At 43.9% G+C, this 18000-nt stretch overlaps 1 protein-coding gene across 1 annotated transcript in view; it reads left to right on the top strand.

The window, feature by feature from the left end:
- The window catches only part of Map2k5 (mitogen-activated protein kinase kinase 5), a 186867-nt gene that overhangs the window by 60189 nt on the left and 108678 nt on the right, over window positions 1-18000 (top strand). Inside the window, exons 9-10 of the mRNA XM_055596747.1 lie at window positions 728-789; window positions 6369-6417. Of these exons, the coding sequence (XP_055452722.1) occupies window positions 728-789; window positions 6369-6417 (111 nt within the window). The remainder of the gene's footprint in view (window positions 1-727; window positions 790-6368; window positions 6418-18000) is intronic.

Below are 18000 nucleotides of genomic sequence, written 5' to 3'. Positions count from 1 at the left end.
GCAACCTTAGTTCAGTCCCTGGGGACACCCAGTGCGAGGGAAAAACAAGCTCTCAAAAGCTGACCTCTGACCTCCACAGGTGGGTAAACCTCCCATGCATACACACAATAACTAAGTAAAATGTAATTAAAATAAAGCAGTTAGAACTTGAAGAGATTATGTTTTGTTGTCTTGTTTTTACTTCACTGGTTTTCTCAGTTATCAGGAAGCCACGAGTTGATTAGTTGTTTTTCATGCTACCTTACGTCAAAAGTAACTAACTTCATGTAGAAAATGTGGCATTGCTGTGTCTGCTTTATTAGCCTTTGCATGTATTTTGAAATTCATACCTACCCACATTTGTTTGCTAAGTGTGAAAATTCTAAGACAGGGCCCAGGTTTCCACATGGAACAGTGGCACACAGGCCCTGCAGGTGCGGCCGTCGGCTTCATTTTCCCGGTTTTGTCTGCATCCATCTCCTCACCGACTGGAGGTGCTTAGCCTCCCCGCCTACTTTCCTTAGCTTTTAATGACTGTGGATTTCGAAACAGAAGCAGCTGGCCATGCTCTTCTAGAAGTACAATTATGTCATTCACAAAGATAGAACTAAAAACCTACTTTGCTCTCCATATCCAGTATGACCTAAGAAAATGGAAACCATATTCTCACAAGGCATACACAAAGCAGAGTCAGGTGTGCTGTCTTGGTGGCTTTGTTTGTGGTAACAGACTATCTTTGTCTCTGCAGGGGGGTCTTTGGATGTATATAGGAAAATTCCAGAGCACGTCCTTGGAAGAATTGCAGTAGCAGTAAGTATATTGGCTTTGGCGTTAGAGAATTCTGATTATTTAACCCTTTCCATCACGCCTATTCCTGTGTCTTCAAATATGTCTTCTTCTGGTCTCAGCCGGCCGTCAGGTTCTTCTCACTGCCCATCATTTCCTCTTTTTGTGGGCTAGCCCCCAGCAGAGCCCGTCTGGCTTGTCAATCCTCTGTAATCGCAGGGACCGTGGCACCTGGGTTCCTAATTTCATCAAAGAGAAAACTGTTACAGGGAACACTTATAGTTATAGACATAAAGTTTTAAAATAGTTTAAAATTTTGAATTTGAGAAACAGTCTATGAACAAAATACTGCTTATGGTTTTGCAGTCTTCTGTTCTTGGTTTTCATTTTATCTTTTGGGGACTATTTCTAGGATCCTGTGCTGTTTGCAATGAAAAAGTTTTTCTATCTTCTGTACTCAGTAATAAATAGACAAATTATTTCCCCTAAACTGGCATTACTTTGCAAGTCCCAGATTTGATATCTGGAATAATGTGAGCTGCCCATGTCTAAGAAGAGTCGCGGGGCGCTGTAATCGTGAGCAGTGGCCAACGTAAAGGCACTCTGTTAAACTAAGTGCTCTACTGCACAACAAAGTGATTATATCATGTACCATTTCATTAAATGGCTTATTTTCACATCCATTATACATCAAACTGACAACCCAAATTCTTTAATCCAACTTGGACACTTACTCAGGCTTGGTTCATTGTAATTCACAGCTTTCCTTTTTTCTTTCTAATTACTAGTGTGAGCTGCCCAGGGTGATGAGCACTCTCCCTTGTGATGCTGCCTCTGCAAGCAGCTTCTAATCTACCCATGGAGGCAGACTATTCAGAATGAAATTTGAGTACCAAAATCAGTGTTGGAGATGAAAATAAAAATGTTTCCTTTCCTCTTCTAATCTCAGAGGGGAATGCTTGCTTTGTGGCTTTTGGCAGTTCTTGGCCCTGGAGTTTAATAACACGTATAATAAAGGGCAAGAAGAGGCAAGGAAAGCAGCTGGAAAGCAGGGTAGTCTACAAGTCCTGTGTTCTGTCTTCTATTGAGCTCCTGAAAATAGAAACCTGCCTTGTTCAGTGAAGAAGCGTGCTCTTCTTAGGCCTCATCAATCTTGCTTCGCTCCCTTGTAGAACACAAACAAGGCCACTGGGCTTTCTGATTCAACCAGGATGGGAACGTTGTACCGTGAACAGAGTCAGCAGGAAAACATCCAGCTTTGAATACAGGGATTGCTGTTTGGGTGTTTGAAAATTTTGCAAAATGCTGTATTTGGGAGAAGCATTAAAATGAGTGCTAATCCAAGCCGGGTTGATGTACCCCATATGTAGTTTTTAGTCAGGGGCAGTCTCTTATAAAACAAGGCCCATTCCTCACTCATTTTAAGGCCCTGGTGATGAAAGCTTTGGTGGCTTTTGACAACTTTGCTTTTCTTACAGTTTTCATAAACTCTGTTGGTGTTCTACATTTGTGTAGCACCTCTAAAGTGAGGTGTGTATGTGTGTGGTCTGCGTAGGCTCCAAACATAGATGATCCTTTTCTGTAGCTAATAAACACCCCGCTGGCACAGGGACAGCATCTCCATCAAGAGGGTCCTATCAGTCCAAATGTAGCTATCACCTGCTGGGTGGTCCCTCGGCCATATGAAGTGCCATGCACACAGCCTGTTCTGTTCCCAGTTTCCGTGGTTACTTCTCCTGAGCCATTCCAAGGATGACATCAGTGTCTTTCCTTTCTCAGCCAGGCCAAGAAGGCACATGCAAATAGCCTTGGCTCTGTCCAGTCCGGCACCAGGATCAGATGGGTCTGTGTGTACCAGTCTCTCTGGTCTACTCATGTATTGAGAACACTGTCTGAGCTTCCAGCAGCTGTGAGAGGAGGGGATTGAGCATGTCACTACCAAGCAAAATGGGTTAGAACAGTGCAATTACTAGTTACTGTCCAACTAGTCAGTGCTGTACTAGGTGCAGGCTGGTCTCTTTCCAGACCCACTGTTTTTTCTGTTTTGTGAGAAGCTGAGGGGAAAAAAGAAGAAGGAATTAATTAAACCACATACAAACACCGGAGTTGGGGGTGGAGGAGAGCAGTGCAGGAGAATGCATAGTGGAGAAGCATAGGCAAACACACATTTGCTTTAGGGTCTTTTTCTCCAGCAGTAGCTTGCTGTCCCCATGGTGGTCTTGAACCCCTCGGTCCAGCTGCTCTGAAAGCCTCCTTCCCCCAGGACTCTAGGATGTGCCACCATACTCCCTGAAGATCTTCTTATGTCTCTTAGGGATCTCTCGCCCAAGATGAACCTAATTTTCCTGGTTCTAGTCATCTGGCATGCAGGGCAGGTCCACAGATGTGAAGGTCATCAGAGAATGAGCCCTGTCACCGTCTGTGAAATGTGGCTCTAATTTTCTCATGTAGGATAGATGGAGAGAGAATCTTGTTCCCTTGAAGAAATCCATATAAACTACCTGATCTTAGCCTCCCAGCTCTGCATATTTCTACCCTGCTGTTCACTGCATCTAGTTTCTTACAAAGAGTGCCTTTCCCCGCGGCCCAACACATTTCTTCACCTCACTTCTGAAGCAGCAGCGGTACAGCATGCTGTGCTGTATTTGAGTGCTAATGTTAATGTTGATTGACGTCGTCCCTGAAAAGATGTGCACTTGACTTGTCAAGGAGTGAATGATCGACAGCAGGTGTAAGTACTGTTAGTGTCAAGGCTTTGTTGTGTGGTCGGGGGCAGCCCAGCCGGCTCCATTAGAGGACAGGGCCCTGCTCCTTTATACATGGATGCTTACACGAATTCAAGGGAAAGGTCCTCTGTTGGGGGAATGAATCTCTAACAAATTTATGATTTTATCAAATATTAAATCAGTTTTGTATTTCTTTTACTACCTTGCAGGCTGTGTACATCGGCTTATATCTTGTTTGTGTGTTTTCTGATCATTCCTTTGCTTGTGAGTTGAGCTAATGTTAGTGCTAATGTTAGTGACAGAGGAGTCTTCTGATCCACAGCTGAGTGTCGGAGTCAGGAAGCTGAACCCTGCTTCTCAGAACTGAAGAGCTTACTGCTTCTCTGCTAACTATTGTGTCCTTCCCCCACATTCAAAGGGTTTTTTGTTTGTTTGTTTGTTTTTTGTTTTTTTTGTAGTTTTTTGCCAGGTTTTTTTTTTTTTAATTTTTTTAATATTAGTTACAGTTTGTTAACTTTGTATCCCTGCTATATCCCACTCCCTCTTTCCCTCCCAATCCCACCCTCCCACCCTCATCTTCCTCCCTGCCCCTTTCCAAGTCCACTGATAAGGGAGAGCCTCCTCCCCTTTCATCTGATACTGGTTTATCAGGTGTCTTCAGGACTGGCTACAAAGTCCTCCTCTGTGGCCTAGCAAGTAGCAAGGCTGATCCTGGGGGAGGGGGGGTTAGGCATTCAAAGTTTTCATTGCTCATGTCTGTATTAACACTTAAATACTTTGTCTTATTTCCATTAATAAAACGATCATTATAATTTATACTTTTATTTTAAATACATACTTTAATTTTATTATCATAACATATGTATTTTTGGGTATGGTATAGCGTTTGAACATGTTCATACTATTCATGTTTTGATATTCTTTTTTCTTATGTTTTATTATTTGCAACACCTAGAAGAATTTGCTTGCTATAAAAATGTTTTCTGTTCTCACTGGGCAGGGGTGACAGCATGTCCTTTGATCCCAGCATTTGGGAGGGAAGCAGGCAGATCTCTATAAGTTCAAGGCCAGCTTAGTTTACACCAGGATGGGCAAGGCTACACAGAGAAACAAACAAACAACAGATAAGCATGGAATGAATGGAATTGCTCATTGTATCAGCTGGTCCTCAGAGTACCTTCTGCTCTCTGAGAGCAGTTAGATGGGTTGGCCTCTTTCAGCATAATAGACAGAATTGGCCTTTCTAGATCTTGTATTTGGAAATTACTGTTTGTACTTTGTATTTCTGGTGTTTAGTTGCTATTAGTCAGCCAAAATCTTTGCATACAGAGTCCCCAACCCTCCTTTTTAAAAATCATGTTTAAGGTACAAAAACTGCCTCGTCAAAGTAGATTTTCTTATTATATAGCCTTGATGTATCCAAATTTTCTGACATAATAAGTGCTTTTAAATACGTCTAAGTACATTTTTGAGTAACAGCGCTTTGTTCACTGTTTTTAAATCTGACTGTGAATAGTCAACCTTGAAATGGTAACTTTCTATTCATGTGCTGTGAATAGCATAGATTTCATATAACAACCAGTTTCGTATAAATTTTGAAGACTTGCTTATTGTTTGTTTACCAGTGAGCCACATGCCCAGCTCAAGACAGAAAGATCTCAATGGCAATTCCAGATGAAAACTTTTATATCGAAGGTAGTAGTTGCAGCCTGGATAGTTAGGGTCTTTTCATTTCAACACTTTTCCTTAACTCTGGCAGTTAAAGAGGAAAATCCAGGTGGAATTCTTGCAGTGCTACTTCTCCATTTTCCCCACTTCCTCCACTTGCATGCTCTGTACAGCAAGCATGCTTTCTACGGTTATCTCGGTCCATTTTATTAAAGAACAAACAGGAAAAACTGCTACAGTAATTACAAACCTTTTAAAACTGATTTTAAACATAACAGAAAAGTTTTGAAAGTCATATGAGGATTTCCTAGACTGGAGTCCTCTCGGGAACAATTTGACACATCTGGTGAAATGTGTCTTTAACTGGGTCCATACTTGCTTCTCTTCTTCACATCTGTTAAACTCACCATTCAAGGCTTGGCATCTTGGTCAGGCTCTCCCAGCTGCTGCTGCTGCTGGAAAGACAATTTCTGTTTTACCCAACTCCTTTTCTGAGTCAGTTTCTTTAAGTATTCTTGTTCTAGAGATATAGTTCATTAGAACAGCACCTACTGAGCACACGCCAAGGCCCTGGGCTTATTCTCCATCAGTACCCAAAGATAAAAGTCATTATTTTTTCCTTCATCATAAATAGCATGACACCCAGGGGCTGTCTTCAGATGGCTCAGCAGTTGAAAGCCCCTGTTGCTCTTGCGGAGGACCTGGGTCTAATTTAAAATGTCCACAGGGAAGCTCTCAACTGTCTGGAACTTCAGTTCTAGAGATCTGACCTTCTCTTCTGGCTTCCATGACCATTAAGCGCACGCATGGTGCACATACATCTATGCATACAAACACACACATAAAATAGAAACAAATAAAATCATTTTTTAAAAAACTATTCAGAAATATTGAAAAATTGTTTTAAAAGTCTTTGTCCCTCCCTTCTGTCTCTCTCCTAACCTGCCCGTGATACCTTTGGAGGTTTAGTGTGTGGCCTTCCAGGTTGTTCTGTGGCACACACCCAGTCTTCTGAGTGCAGGAAGCCGGCCACACAGGATGTGGAACTCTGCAGTGCCTGGGAGCCTGCACAGACAGGGAGGTGTTCAAGAGGCACTTGCAGCTTGAAAATGGTTTTTTTTTTTTTCTTTAAATTGTGGTTGATTTGTTTAACTGTGGAGCATCCTCTATAATGTCCATAATTGTACTGTTTACCTTTCACAATTCTAGGTTGTTAAAGGCCTTACGTATCTGTGGAGTTTAAAGATTTTACACAGAGGTATGTTCTGGGTTACACACATGAATGTGGGGGGATGGGGGAGGCTCTGCATTTCTTCATGTGGGTTCTCTAGTAAGGGGGGAAGAGGCAGTCTCAGACATGAACTCAGTTGCCTGCTCCTGGATCACTTCTCCCTGGTGGGGGACCTAGCCAGCCCACAGAAGAAGAGGGTCCAGCCAGTCCTGATGAGAACTGATAGGCTAGGGTCCGACAGTAGGAGAGGAGGACCTCCCCTATCATGGACTGGAGGAGGGGGATGGTAGAGGAAGAGGGAAGGAGGGTGGGACCAGGAGGAGACCGGGGTGGGGGGTGGGGGAGGGTCTACAACTTTGATACAAAGTGAATAAATTGGTTTTTAAACAAAGGAAAGAAAGGAAAAGAAAAAAATAACAACTCACAAAATTGTGCCTGCCTCTGCCTCCTGAGTGCTGGGATTACAGGTGTGCACCACTGAGCCCGGCATATTTGCATATTTTCAGTCTTTATATTGTAATTCCTTAATAACCTGTTTTCATTTGTGTAGAAAAAAAAATACATTTCTTGGTAATGGGAGCCAAGTATTTCTAATCAGTATTTATGAATGTAGTAAATAAATAAGAAAATAAACTTTAAAAATGGTATGGAAAAAAGACTTTTATTTCAGCCAGCTGATAACGACCATCAAAAACTGATTGTAAACGTTACTTTTCTTATTTTCTCTCTCTTATTTCCATGTCTTCTGCTTTTTTCAGTACAAAGTAGGTAACTATATTTTTTGTGAATCACGTTTTTAGAGCTTGCAAGGCATATCTTGTACTGTGTTATTTTCCTGCAGGTGTAACTCTCCCCTTCCAGTACTTCAGGTGTCTTTCTGAGGCCGCTCCCTGTCCCTTGTTAAACAAGGAACTAATTAAAGACTCAGAATGGTCACGTGTTCTGCCAACAGGGAAGAGAAAGCTCTGGTAGCGTGCCTGTTAAAGGAGGAGTCTGCTCTCGCTTGTTTAATGTTGTCAAAATGTCTGAAAGAGATGGTAACAAAGGCAGACGCACATCTGTGTGCTCCTGCTTCTCCTACTTTGTGTGCATTTGGGGGTTGGAGCAGTGGACAAGGAGATGTGACTAAAGCGTTTTTAAAATTTCATTTTGGTTTCCAATTTTTGGAATTTTTTTCTTAAGACTCACCTTGTCCCTACCCAGCACCATGGCCTGTGGTCTTCATAGGCATTCTCAATAGTCCCAAACATCCTTCATCCTTTTGAAGGAGAAACTCTGCATTTGGAAGAGCAGAATATTCAGTTTTTTTAAGGCACTCCTACAGACTAAATGTAATCATCAGCCTCACCCCCGACTTTATCCCTCCCCCCTTTAAAGCCATTGAGTAAATGGTACCAGAGTGGTGGCAGGGAGAGTGACCCAGGCCGGGTGAGTATTACTTCCATGTGTATCAGTATGTGAACATCTGGTGAGTGGAAGAAAGGGGACATTTTAATGTGGTTGGCAGAGCTGCTCTGTCTTCCATGCACTTCCGCCTCTGTGCACCACCCATGAAGCCAGTGCCAGTAGCTGGCACATGTGCTGTATGTTTGGCATGGGCTCTGAGGGAATGAGTGCTCAGGAGCAGAGCCGTCATTAAAGCACCGTGCTCTGTAGATGGGAGTGTTGTTACCAATGGAAACTTAGGACTGTTCTGATAATTCTGGACCGTCGAATTGTCTCGGCCATAACTCTCTATGGAAAATGTGGCCGCTCTTCTTAGAACTCTGGTGGGCAGGGAAGTGTGCCTGAGTTACTCCAAAACATTCTTTTTTCTTCTTTAAAAAGTGACAAGGTGCTGTACCTCCAGAACTCCTGTTTCTAAATTATTTGGGGTTAGTCTCACTCTGTGAGAAATAACCAGATTTTTGTTTGTTTGTTTGTTGAAATGATATGTCATTAGATATGTTTCACAGACAAATTTTTTGGCATCTGAAGATAAAGCCTAGGGTCCATTTGCCAGGACAGTTCTGTGGTCATGTAGGCGTGCACAGATGACCAGAGCCTCTGGGGACCAGTGTACCTTCTTCCCTTGCTGTTTAGAGCTTGGGCTCAGAAAATACTTTTGGTTTGTGGTAGGGGAGGGTTGTGGTGACGTGGCTGAACTATCCAGAGGTTTCCAAAGAGAATCCTGAGTCTTTCTTCAGTCTTTCTGGTCCACTCACCACCTGGAGTAAGCCTGCTCTAAAATCTTGCTGTGGGAAGTGTCTGTGAGAACAGTGCAGAGGGCTTGCCATAAGCCTCTCCAGGGACTTTACCTTTAAGTACAAATCAGGAAGGACTGTGCATCGCATCTGCCTGGGTTGGAAGGTGACAGGATTATAGTGTAAGTGAGTATGTATTTCTGGCACTCAGCTCTCAGAAGAAGTGTGCTGTGGTAATACACCTCACTTAATAGATTTACATGTTTGGCCTTAGAGTTCATAGCTACTCACAGAGGCTTTTACCTCCTGAATTCAGAGTGAAAGAAGCTGGGTCCCTCAAGACTTTTGTAATGAGAAACTTAGCCTAAATTGAGTAGGTTTTGTCCGTATTTAATAACTTGGATTTCATAAAAATAAGATTAAAGATGCCTTTTTATTTACCAAAAGCTATTTAATTTTCTCCTTGATTAAAAAATTGTAGCTTTTTAGATGAGTTCAATCAAGCAATTAAAGATCAGAGCTTTTAAGTTCAGCTAAGGCAATTAAGTAGGTAATGTGGTTGTTTATACACTTGTACTGTGTGCTCGCTTGCTGCAGTTCCCTCTTACATGCACACAGACTCATTTTGCTTCCTCTGGCTGATGATGGGAATACATCTGAATATGTGTCACATTGTCAAATCAAAGCTGGGTCCTTTTATGGGGGCTGGGGGAGGATGGTCGAGGCTGTGTGAAAAGACAGCCAGGAAAAGAAGAGGAAAAACACTAATGAGTGATCCACGCTTTGCTTCTTTGTGTTGGTCTAAGTACTAAGAACCTGTGTTCTCCTCTGATCATCGTTTTCTAAGGCTGCTCCCTCCAAACAGAGCAGGAAATCATTAAAATGACATTACTTTATACTCAAGAGCACACATTTTTTTAAAATAAAGAACTGGAGACACGTTTGGTTATCTGATACAAAAGGACAGACTTTTTCTCCCATGTAAAGGGCTTGGTTTGGTGTCCTGGCTTTTACTACAGAAAATGCATAGGTAAAATCCAGAGTCTTTTCCACAGTTTAAGTGGGAACGAAAGAGCAGAGGAGTCTAAAGATGAAGCAACAGCAGAGCATTTATCCCTCCGTGCTTGTTAGTCTGGTCCTTGTTAGGTAACTCCACAGCACATATGTCATCTGGAAATGCTTGCAGCTACCAGGCTGGACTGTCGAGGGCTCTGGTCAGTCGGCTGTCTCTTGTTTAGCATTTCAGCATTTGAGAAGATAGACATGAGAAGACTTTATGAATGATCAAATGTTAGTCCTAAAGGTAGACTTTTGTTATAACTATGAATTAATCACTCTGTCCTATCAATAAAATACTCCATATCCAAATTCAGCCAAGGAGACAGTTTATTGTGCTTTGTGTTACAGGGTCAAAACATCCCGTAAGTCCTTTTTCTAAGCTAAAGCAAATGTGGCATCATCACAAGAAGATGTACATATTTAAAGTGTTTGCAACACTTACCAAGATTAACTACTGTGGACAAGCTGTCTTCATTGTCAGATATTAGTGAGCGCCTGTGAGCACTGACCGGGAGTCAAAACAGAGAAAGTGAACAGTGAGAACGTGTGTTGGGCCAGACCCGACATTCCAGCAAACAGTGCAGCTTAACTTCAAAACATGCATCACCACTAATGAGGTGAGAGCCCTGCATATTAATAAACCAGGCTGCAGTCACAGCCATCATTACCCACATCAAACATAAATACAAGATTAACACCTATGCCATTGCTATGGGAAACGTGAGAGTGCCCTGGCAGTGACTGCTCTCGCTTTCCCTGAGGATAAAAAGAAGTGGAAGGATAATGAGAATAGAACTCAGAGTAAGAAAAGAAAGCAGGCCGCCAGTCAGGGCCATCATATAGAGATGTGGAAATTTACGGGAAGATAAAGCTGGACCCCTGTACGCCGGGACACTTTCTGTGTATAGACCTGAGTGCTGTCTCTTGCCTTCCTCACTAGGAAAGCTGGGCATGGTTGCAGACCTATAGCTCCAGGCCTTCAGAGGCTGGGGAAGGAAGATTCTGAGTTTCAGGCTAGCCTGGGCTATAAAAGGTGAAAGACTGTCTAAAAAAATGCAGCTTTGCAGAACAGTTTTTACCCAGATAGGTCTCTGTGTAAAGAAAGAAACTTTGTCTGTGGCCAAACCACCCTGAATAGACCCGATCTTTTCTGATCTCAAAGAAAAAAAACAAACCAACTCTTTGTTTTAGCAAACATGCTAGAAATCTTATTTCCCCTGATGTCACTCTCCTAAAACTGACCACACCTAGACTTCTCCAGGGAGCTGCCTTAGGTGTCTAAGCTAATGTTAGTCTCTTTATTTCTTAACTGTGTTCCAGATGTCATTGTGGGTACTTGGGAAACGCAGGATTTCTACACTCATGAAACATATTTTTAGCAGGGGTGGGTGTGTGCATTAGCAGGCACTACAGTAAATACAGAATGCACTAGAAAGGGGTTAGCTAAAGGACGAAAGAACAGTTCAGTAGATCCAGCACGGCAGAGGCCCCAGGAGCTTGCTTGTGTGGAGGTCACAGAGAAGATGGCTTTGGATCGAAGGCTTATGGAAGAATAGAGTTGGTCACGCTTACACATGCGCATTTTCTGACAGCATGGCCCGGAAGGAGGTGCCCACAAAACTAGTAAGTAACTTTCTGCAGTGGCTTTCTTCATAAAAGACACAAATCGGAAATGAGCCACCAGTCTTTTAACAGGTAAATGGGTAAGCACACTGTGAGCATTCATACAGTGGGGTGTGACCCAGCAGTAAAATGATCGCAGCAACATGGCGCAGTTCGGAATGTCACAGGAAGTGAGACAGACGCCACTTAAGCAGTATTCTGGAAAAGGTGAAACTAAGGGTAGAAAGCCTTAGTTGATGAAGGAAGGGTGGCTATAAGAGCATGAGAGGACGTGGAGGAGCTATGCTTCAGGAAACCAGACAAGAAGTTGGGGTTTTTGTTTTTCAAGGAAAACAAAAAAAAGGGGGCCTGAGTTTGGGTGCCCTTTAAAAAAAAAAAAAAAAAGATAGACCATGGGCCACGGTTGGGGAGGCAGATAAAAGAGGATCCCCAAGGCTTCAGTAAGTTCCTCAGAAAATAAGGGAGAGCTATTGAGGAAGATGCCAGTGGGCATAGGTACATACGAAGCTGTGCCACATAACAGAGCTCACAATACACACAACAGTTGGCTGGGTGCTTGCACCGAAAATGAAGTAGTGTCACTAGGAGATTTTTTTTTTTTAATTAAAATAATTGAGTACATTTATTGTGTGTGTGTTTGAGCGTGTAACAGTTCCACCATTCGGTTCCCAAAGGTCAAACGCTGATCATGGGGTGGCCGCAAGCGCGTTTGCTCCCTGAGCCATCTCGCTGGCCCTAATAAAGAAGGACATGTAAGGAACGTCATAACTGGGATGAAAAGTAACGACATCTTGTGCTGGGGGTGGAAGTAATTGTAGATTCACAGGAAACTGCCAGGAAAGAATGTGCAGAGGACCAAAGGCTGGTCATCTGAGAGAACGCGTCAGGAAAGTGCTGACCTGTGTCACAGTCTTGCTAGTTCTTCATAAATGACATCGGCACAGACTGAGATAAAAACTGTAAATATATTCTTCTCCACACTTACCGTGTCTACGAGAAGGGAGAAGACATGTGAAATCTTTGAATTTCTTGAAAAGAAAATCTGATGGCAAAGTTGGAGCGTTAAAGCTGTCTGAATGTGTGTAAAGCTGGGCTTTGTGGTAAAAGTAAATAGGAAACAGAACAACAGTCACAAGAGCAATTCCTTAATGGTAGGACATTGCCACCAATGGAAAATTAACATGCTTGATTTTAAGTGATTTTTGATGAAATGTAGTTGCACAAAGCTTCCATAATAGCCTCCTTATAGTGATTAGATAGCTGGTCTTTCATTCAGGGTTGCAGGGTGTTTAGAAGTAGCCTCGGCCGTATTTCTGCTTCCTGAAATACCAGGTTGTTGGGTTGTTTTTTTGTTTTCAAGGACTGGTTAGCATTTGAGCGATCCAAGTCAATTTAAAGGAGTCATCCCCAGTTGGTTTTATGTTGCAGAGGGTAATGATGGGGAAACTGGGTGCCCGCACTTTCTTTCTAGTGCTGGGGCTGCTCAGTCAGGCGGATCAGCAAGGGATGTTTGTGTTGAGCAAACATTAGTGGTGAGAGCCATGGTTAGACCCTGACTCCTTTAAATGGAAGCATTCATTCTGTGCCAATGCTGTAGTGGATCGTAACTCATGAGACAAGATGACTGGCCAATTAAATGAGGTAAACCAACCAGTTGAACAGTGTGAATCGTTTGGTTTTCTCCAGCTCTGACTATAGAAATTAAGCCTTCATTCTGTTTGCCATTGTTGATCACAGGATTTTGCATAATAATGGTTTTTTAAAAGATAAGAAATTTTATACATTGTTACTTAAAAGTGTTCTGTTTAAAAAGTGTGGCAAGACCATATTTCAAAACTCAACAGAAAGAACAAATCAATTTGATTAGATACTGGGCAAAGGATATGGGGATGCCCAGGCGGCAAATCATCACATACAGGAGCTGGTCAGCTGCCTCGTTGTCAATGTAGAGAATGCAGATCCAGAGCAACCTGAGGTAGTGCAACGTACCTGTGGGGATGGCCACAGTCAGCGGGACAGCTGCAAATGCCAGTGAGGCTAGAGAAATTAGGTCAGTTGCTAGCAGCAGTGAAAGAGGGGATAGGCCCACTGTTGACATTTCCCAGAAAACTAAGCACACAGCTGCCCTTATAACCCAGAAATAAAGACATAAGTCCACACTGAACTCGTACACACATGTTCATAGCACTTTGTCCACATTAACCCCAAACCGGAAGCAGCCCAGGTGTCCTTTGGCAGGGCCATGACTAAACGAGCCCTAGTGCATTCATGCCATGGAGTACTGCTCAGTGGTGGAAAGGGGGACTGCTGACGTCAACAGACTAAATGATCTGTGGGGAATTATTCCGTGAAAAAGGCAGTCACAGAGTTTCAGTGCTCTATAGTTCGGTTTTTATATATCAATCTTAAATGCTAAGTTAGAGAAATGGAAGGTAATTAGTAGTTTTTAGGGACTGAGAAAAGCTAGTTTGGCTACGGAGGGCACAGTGAATAACAACCCTTGTGATGGAAATGTTCTCCAGCTTGAAAGATACTTTGGAGGGGGGGGTGTTGAGACAGGGTTTCTCTGTGTAGCCTTGGCCGTCCTGGACTCACTTTGTAGATCAGACTGGCCTCAAACTCAGCGATCTGCCTGCCTCTGCCTCCCGAGTGCTAGGATAAAAGGTGTGTGTCACCACACCCAGCTTTTGAGAGTACTATTAATTCAGTTCCATGGAAGGTATATTGTACCCTATAGTTTTACGAGATGCTACCTTTAGGGGAAACTGTGTAGCGGCCAGCGCAGCATATCTCTCTTGTTTCTTGCAACTACATGTGAATCTACAGTTACCTCAAAAAACAACTTAGGGTCACCGTTGCTGTGATAACACCATGATCAAAGGCAACTTGGGGAGGAAAAAGTTTACTTGGCTTACCCTTCCACATTGGAGTCCATCCTTGTCAGGACAGGAACTCACACAGGGCAGGAACCTGGAGGCGGGAGCTGATGCAGAGGCCATGAAGAGGTGCCGCTTACTGGCCAACACGTAGCATACTTGGCCTGTTTTCTTACAGAAACCAGGACCACCAGCCCAGGGATGACACCACCCACAATGGGCTGGGCCTTCCGCATCAATCACTAACTTAAAAAAAATGCCCTACAAGCTTGTCTACAGCCTGATCTTATAGATACAATTTCTCAGAGACCTAATCTTATAGAGACATTTTCTTAATTGAGGTTCTTTCCTCTCAGATGCTTTAAGCTTATGTCAAGTTGACATAAAACTACCCAGCAGAACATTTAAAAAGATGTATGTCAAGAAATATATATGTATGTATGTATATGTATATAGACATATACGCATGTATGGGTGACACACAGGACCCCCTGTTCAGCTACCCATCACGAGGCACTGCACCCGTTGCACAGTTGCCTTTGAGTTTTGTCTTGTAGATAAATCTGACGTTTCGGAGCTCATCAGAGGGAGAGGACCACCTGTGGAGCACGGCAGCCACAGTGGACTCGTGAGGGCGGCCGTGTGCCTGTTCTTATTTTTTAGTCATGAATCAGTCATTTTCTGGGATGTTTTTATCCTGGAACTTTTCTGTAGTGGGGCTTACTTTAAAGTCATCCTGAGTGAGGAGTGAATGACATCCTGAATGAATGTTGATTGTTGACATGAGCACAGCCATATCAAGGACCCCAGTGCCTCAGACCTGTGGAACTAGTGCGGCCTTCCTCTGGTCTGTGTATGAGTGTTCAAAGGGTTGACCAGAAACTATCAACCAAAACTTCCTTCTCCTGCATGTTTAGAGCCTGAGACTGTGCCCCTATAGAGAGTTCCTACCAAGATTAACTAAATCTGCCTCCTTGCTCAGTTTAAACCCACCTTCCTTGATCAGCTGTACAAAATTAATGTGGAGTGTCTGTGCTGCTTCTGGTTCCCGGTCCCACCTCTTCTGTATGTGCGTCTGTTGTTTCTTCCCTGTCTTCCCAGTGAGGTCAGCCCCTATAGCTGCGGAAGGTCCTGTGTTGTCTGTAGTAATGTGAAGAGGTGAGAGATGCGCCAGCGAACATTCAGTCAAATGCACACTCTTGTACATTAGCAGACTCCATGCTGAAGATGGGCAGCACTGGGAATCAAATCCCACTTTTTGCTTCTGGAGGAGTAAATTCCTCTGGGTTATTACGGTTGTCAGTCACTCCCTATCTTCTGGGGGTTGCTGTAATGGAGCTTTCGTGGATAAAGTTCTGTTTAGTCTTCATGGTAACCTTGTGAGGAAGGCTGTCTGAGTCTCCATCTTTAAATGAGAAAATAGACATCAAGGGAGGCTCACTGTCCGGGGAGCAGTAATGGTCAGCGATCTCATGCAGGTGTTACACAATGGCACTGAAGGGCACATTCTGGTTCTGCCCTTTAATCCGCCTCATGGCCTGTCTGGGGGTCAGCCTCGGGGTCAGCCTCTTCCCCCCTGAGGTAACAGCACTGTGTCTGCAGCACGTGGTCATTATTAGTAGTTCAGCCACTGCTCCTCCAGAAGAGCAGCAAGAAGTTGAAAGAGTGGCTAGAATGTTCTCCAGGCTTTTCTCCCACACGTTTTCTTAGAGAGAAATCCAGCTTGTTAGAAATGGGAAGACACTCCGGGAAAGCATCTAGACCACTTTCTTTCTTAATTTCTCAGAATTACCCAACTAGTAATGGCAAAGCTGGGTACAAGAGCCCAGCCACTTAATGTGCTCAAGTGTCGAAGGAAGTTGCAGCTTGTTGAGGCCAAAGGGTTGGCAAGTTGTGGTACATGACAGAGTAATTTCATTAATTTGAGCTTTGATTTCCTCATCTGTCAAGTGAAGCTAATCCTGGTTCCTATCCGAGGGTTAGAGTGAGAGCAAATGAAACAGTACATGGCGGTGATGACTTAGCCCGGTCTCGCACAGCAAGTGTCAAGTGCCCCGACCTTGGTCATTGTCCACATGACCACATCGTTTACTCCACACTCCAGATCTTCACCCTTCTCTCCTGCCAAGGAACATTAATAATTCTGAATCCTCATTCAGCCGCATCTTAAACTCAGCATCACTTTCTAGGGTGAGGGGGCAATAAAGTCTCTTCAGACTCCCAGAAGTCCATTCTTCCAGGGAGTGTTCCCATACGTGGAGGATATGTATAGACGGCAGGTAGAAAATTTTATTTACTATGAAAGAATTAGGGGAAGAGGGACAACAACCTAGCTCAATAGCAGAGCACCTCCTTGCTTATACAAGGCCCTGGGTTCAAGCCCCAGCACTGAAAAACAGTAATAAATAAAGTTTGAAGGAAAGGGGAATTGAGAGGCCCCGGCCTGTGTGTCCTTAATATTAACCTTTCAAAAGCCTCTTCTTGATCATGAAGGAGAGAAAGCCATATATTGTATCTCCTCCAAGCTGAATCATGAGACTCCAGACAGTAGCTGCCACTACGATAGCTAATTATGCTGCTTAATTTTATTTAGGGCCTTTGCAAGAATGCTTGAATGACCACCCTTTGCTCTGCGATGGAGTGTTTAGAGGGACTCGCTGTTGCAGCGTGGTTCTCTAAGTACATCCCTGTTGTGTGCAGATGACGGTGCTGCGTCACCACACACTGTATTTAATGGTACCTGCTGTTCTCACTCATGACAGCGCCGTCCACGAGAAAGAATGCAAATGGTGTCTTTTCAGAAGACAAACTTAATAAAGGGATATTGCTGAAGAGCCCTGGCACAGGAGTTGTGGGTTCTGAGAAGGGAGACCCGCTCAGTGGGCCCCCTAGATCCTGGTGAATGGAGAGCAGCTTCATGGAGGAAGGATATCAAAGAAAAGTTTAGTTCTGCTTCCCACGTGGTCTCACGACAGAGCCGTGTGGCACATTTTACATCTGACCAGTGTTTCCTTTGGAATTAGATCGTGCAGGCTGGTGGGGTGAGTCAATGGGTAAAGGAGCGTGCCACCTGGCCTGCTGGCCTGAGTTCGATCCCAGGAACCACAGAGCAGAAGGAAAGAGCCTGCTTGTGCAGGTTATCCTGTGACCTGTGTCAATCACCCCTGCACAGTGCACACACACACAAGATCCGTACGTAAAAAGAAGTACTTTTAAGGTAGCCCAGTGAGGCTCACCCCCGGAAGACCAACCTTGTAAACACACCTTGGAGGTCAAAGGGGAGCAGCAAGTGCTGTCACCAACACCTGTGGCAAACAGCTGCCGCAGAGGTCACCATCTGTCTGTGTGGCTTTCCTTTTCCCACAAAAGCATACAGTCTGCAGAGCCAGTTTTCCCCAAAACTCCTCTGACCAGAAGGTTACCTTGTTAGTCCCTGTGCAGACTTTGATCCTGGTGTTGGGAGCGACCCGTAGGTGTGTGTGGTGGAGCTGGCAGGGAGGCCTGTGAGGGCCGCAGTCAGCTCTGGCGGCTCCGCCTTGATTAGCAGCCACAGCGCGCGCTGCTTATGTAGCTTCTGGAATGCCTAATTGCTACCGCCCTTGTAAAGATCCAGTTTCTGTGGGAGGCAGTTAGGGCGGCAACATGAGTCGTGTCGACATGATACCAATTTCCACAGTCAATTTGGTCAATTCAGTGGAAGGGAAAAAGAAATCAGCCCATCCTGAAAATCAGAACAGTTAGGGGAGGTTACTGAGGCGGCCATGGTCGCCTGACTGAGCTTCCCATGTGTGAACCAGTTGGTTTTGTGCTTTGTAAGCATAGCCTTGGTCATGTGGGAAAAGCTTATATATGACACTTTAAAATTAGTT

The sequence above is a fragment of the Psammomys obesus genome, unplaced genomic scaffold (genome assembly GCF_907164565.1).
Source record: "Psammomys obesus unplaced genomic scaffold, mPsaObe1.curated_primary_1811, whole genome shotgun sequence".
NCBI lineage: Eukaryota > Metazoa > Chordata > Mammalia > Rodentia > Muridae > Psammomys > Psammomys obesus.
Note: the sequence above shows the minus strand (reverse complement) of the source record. Positions and strands in the feature narration are given on the sequence as shown.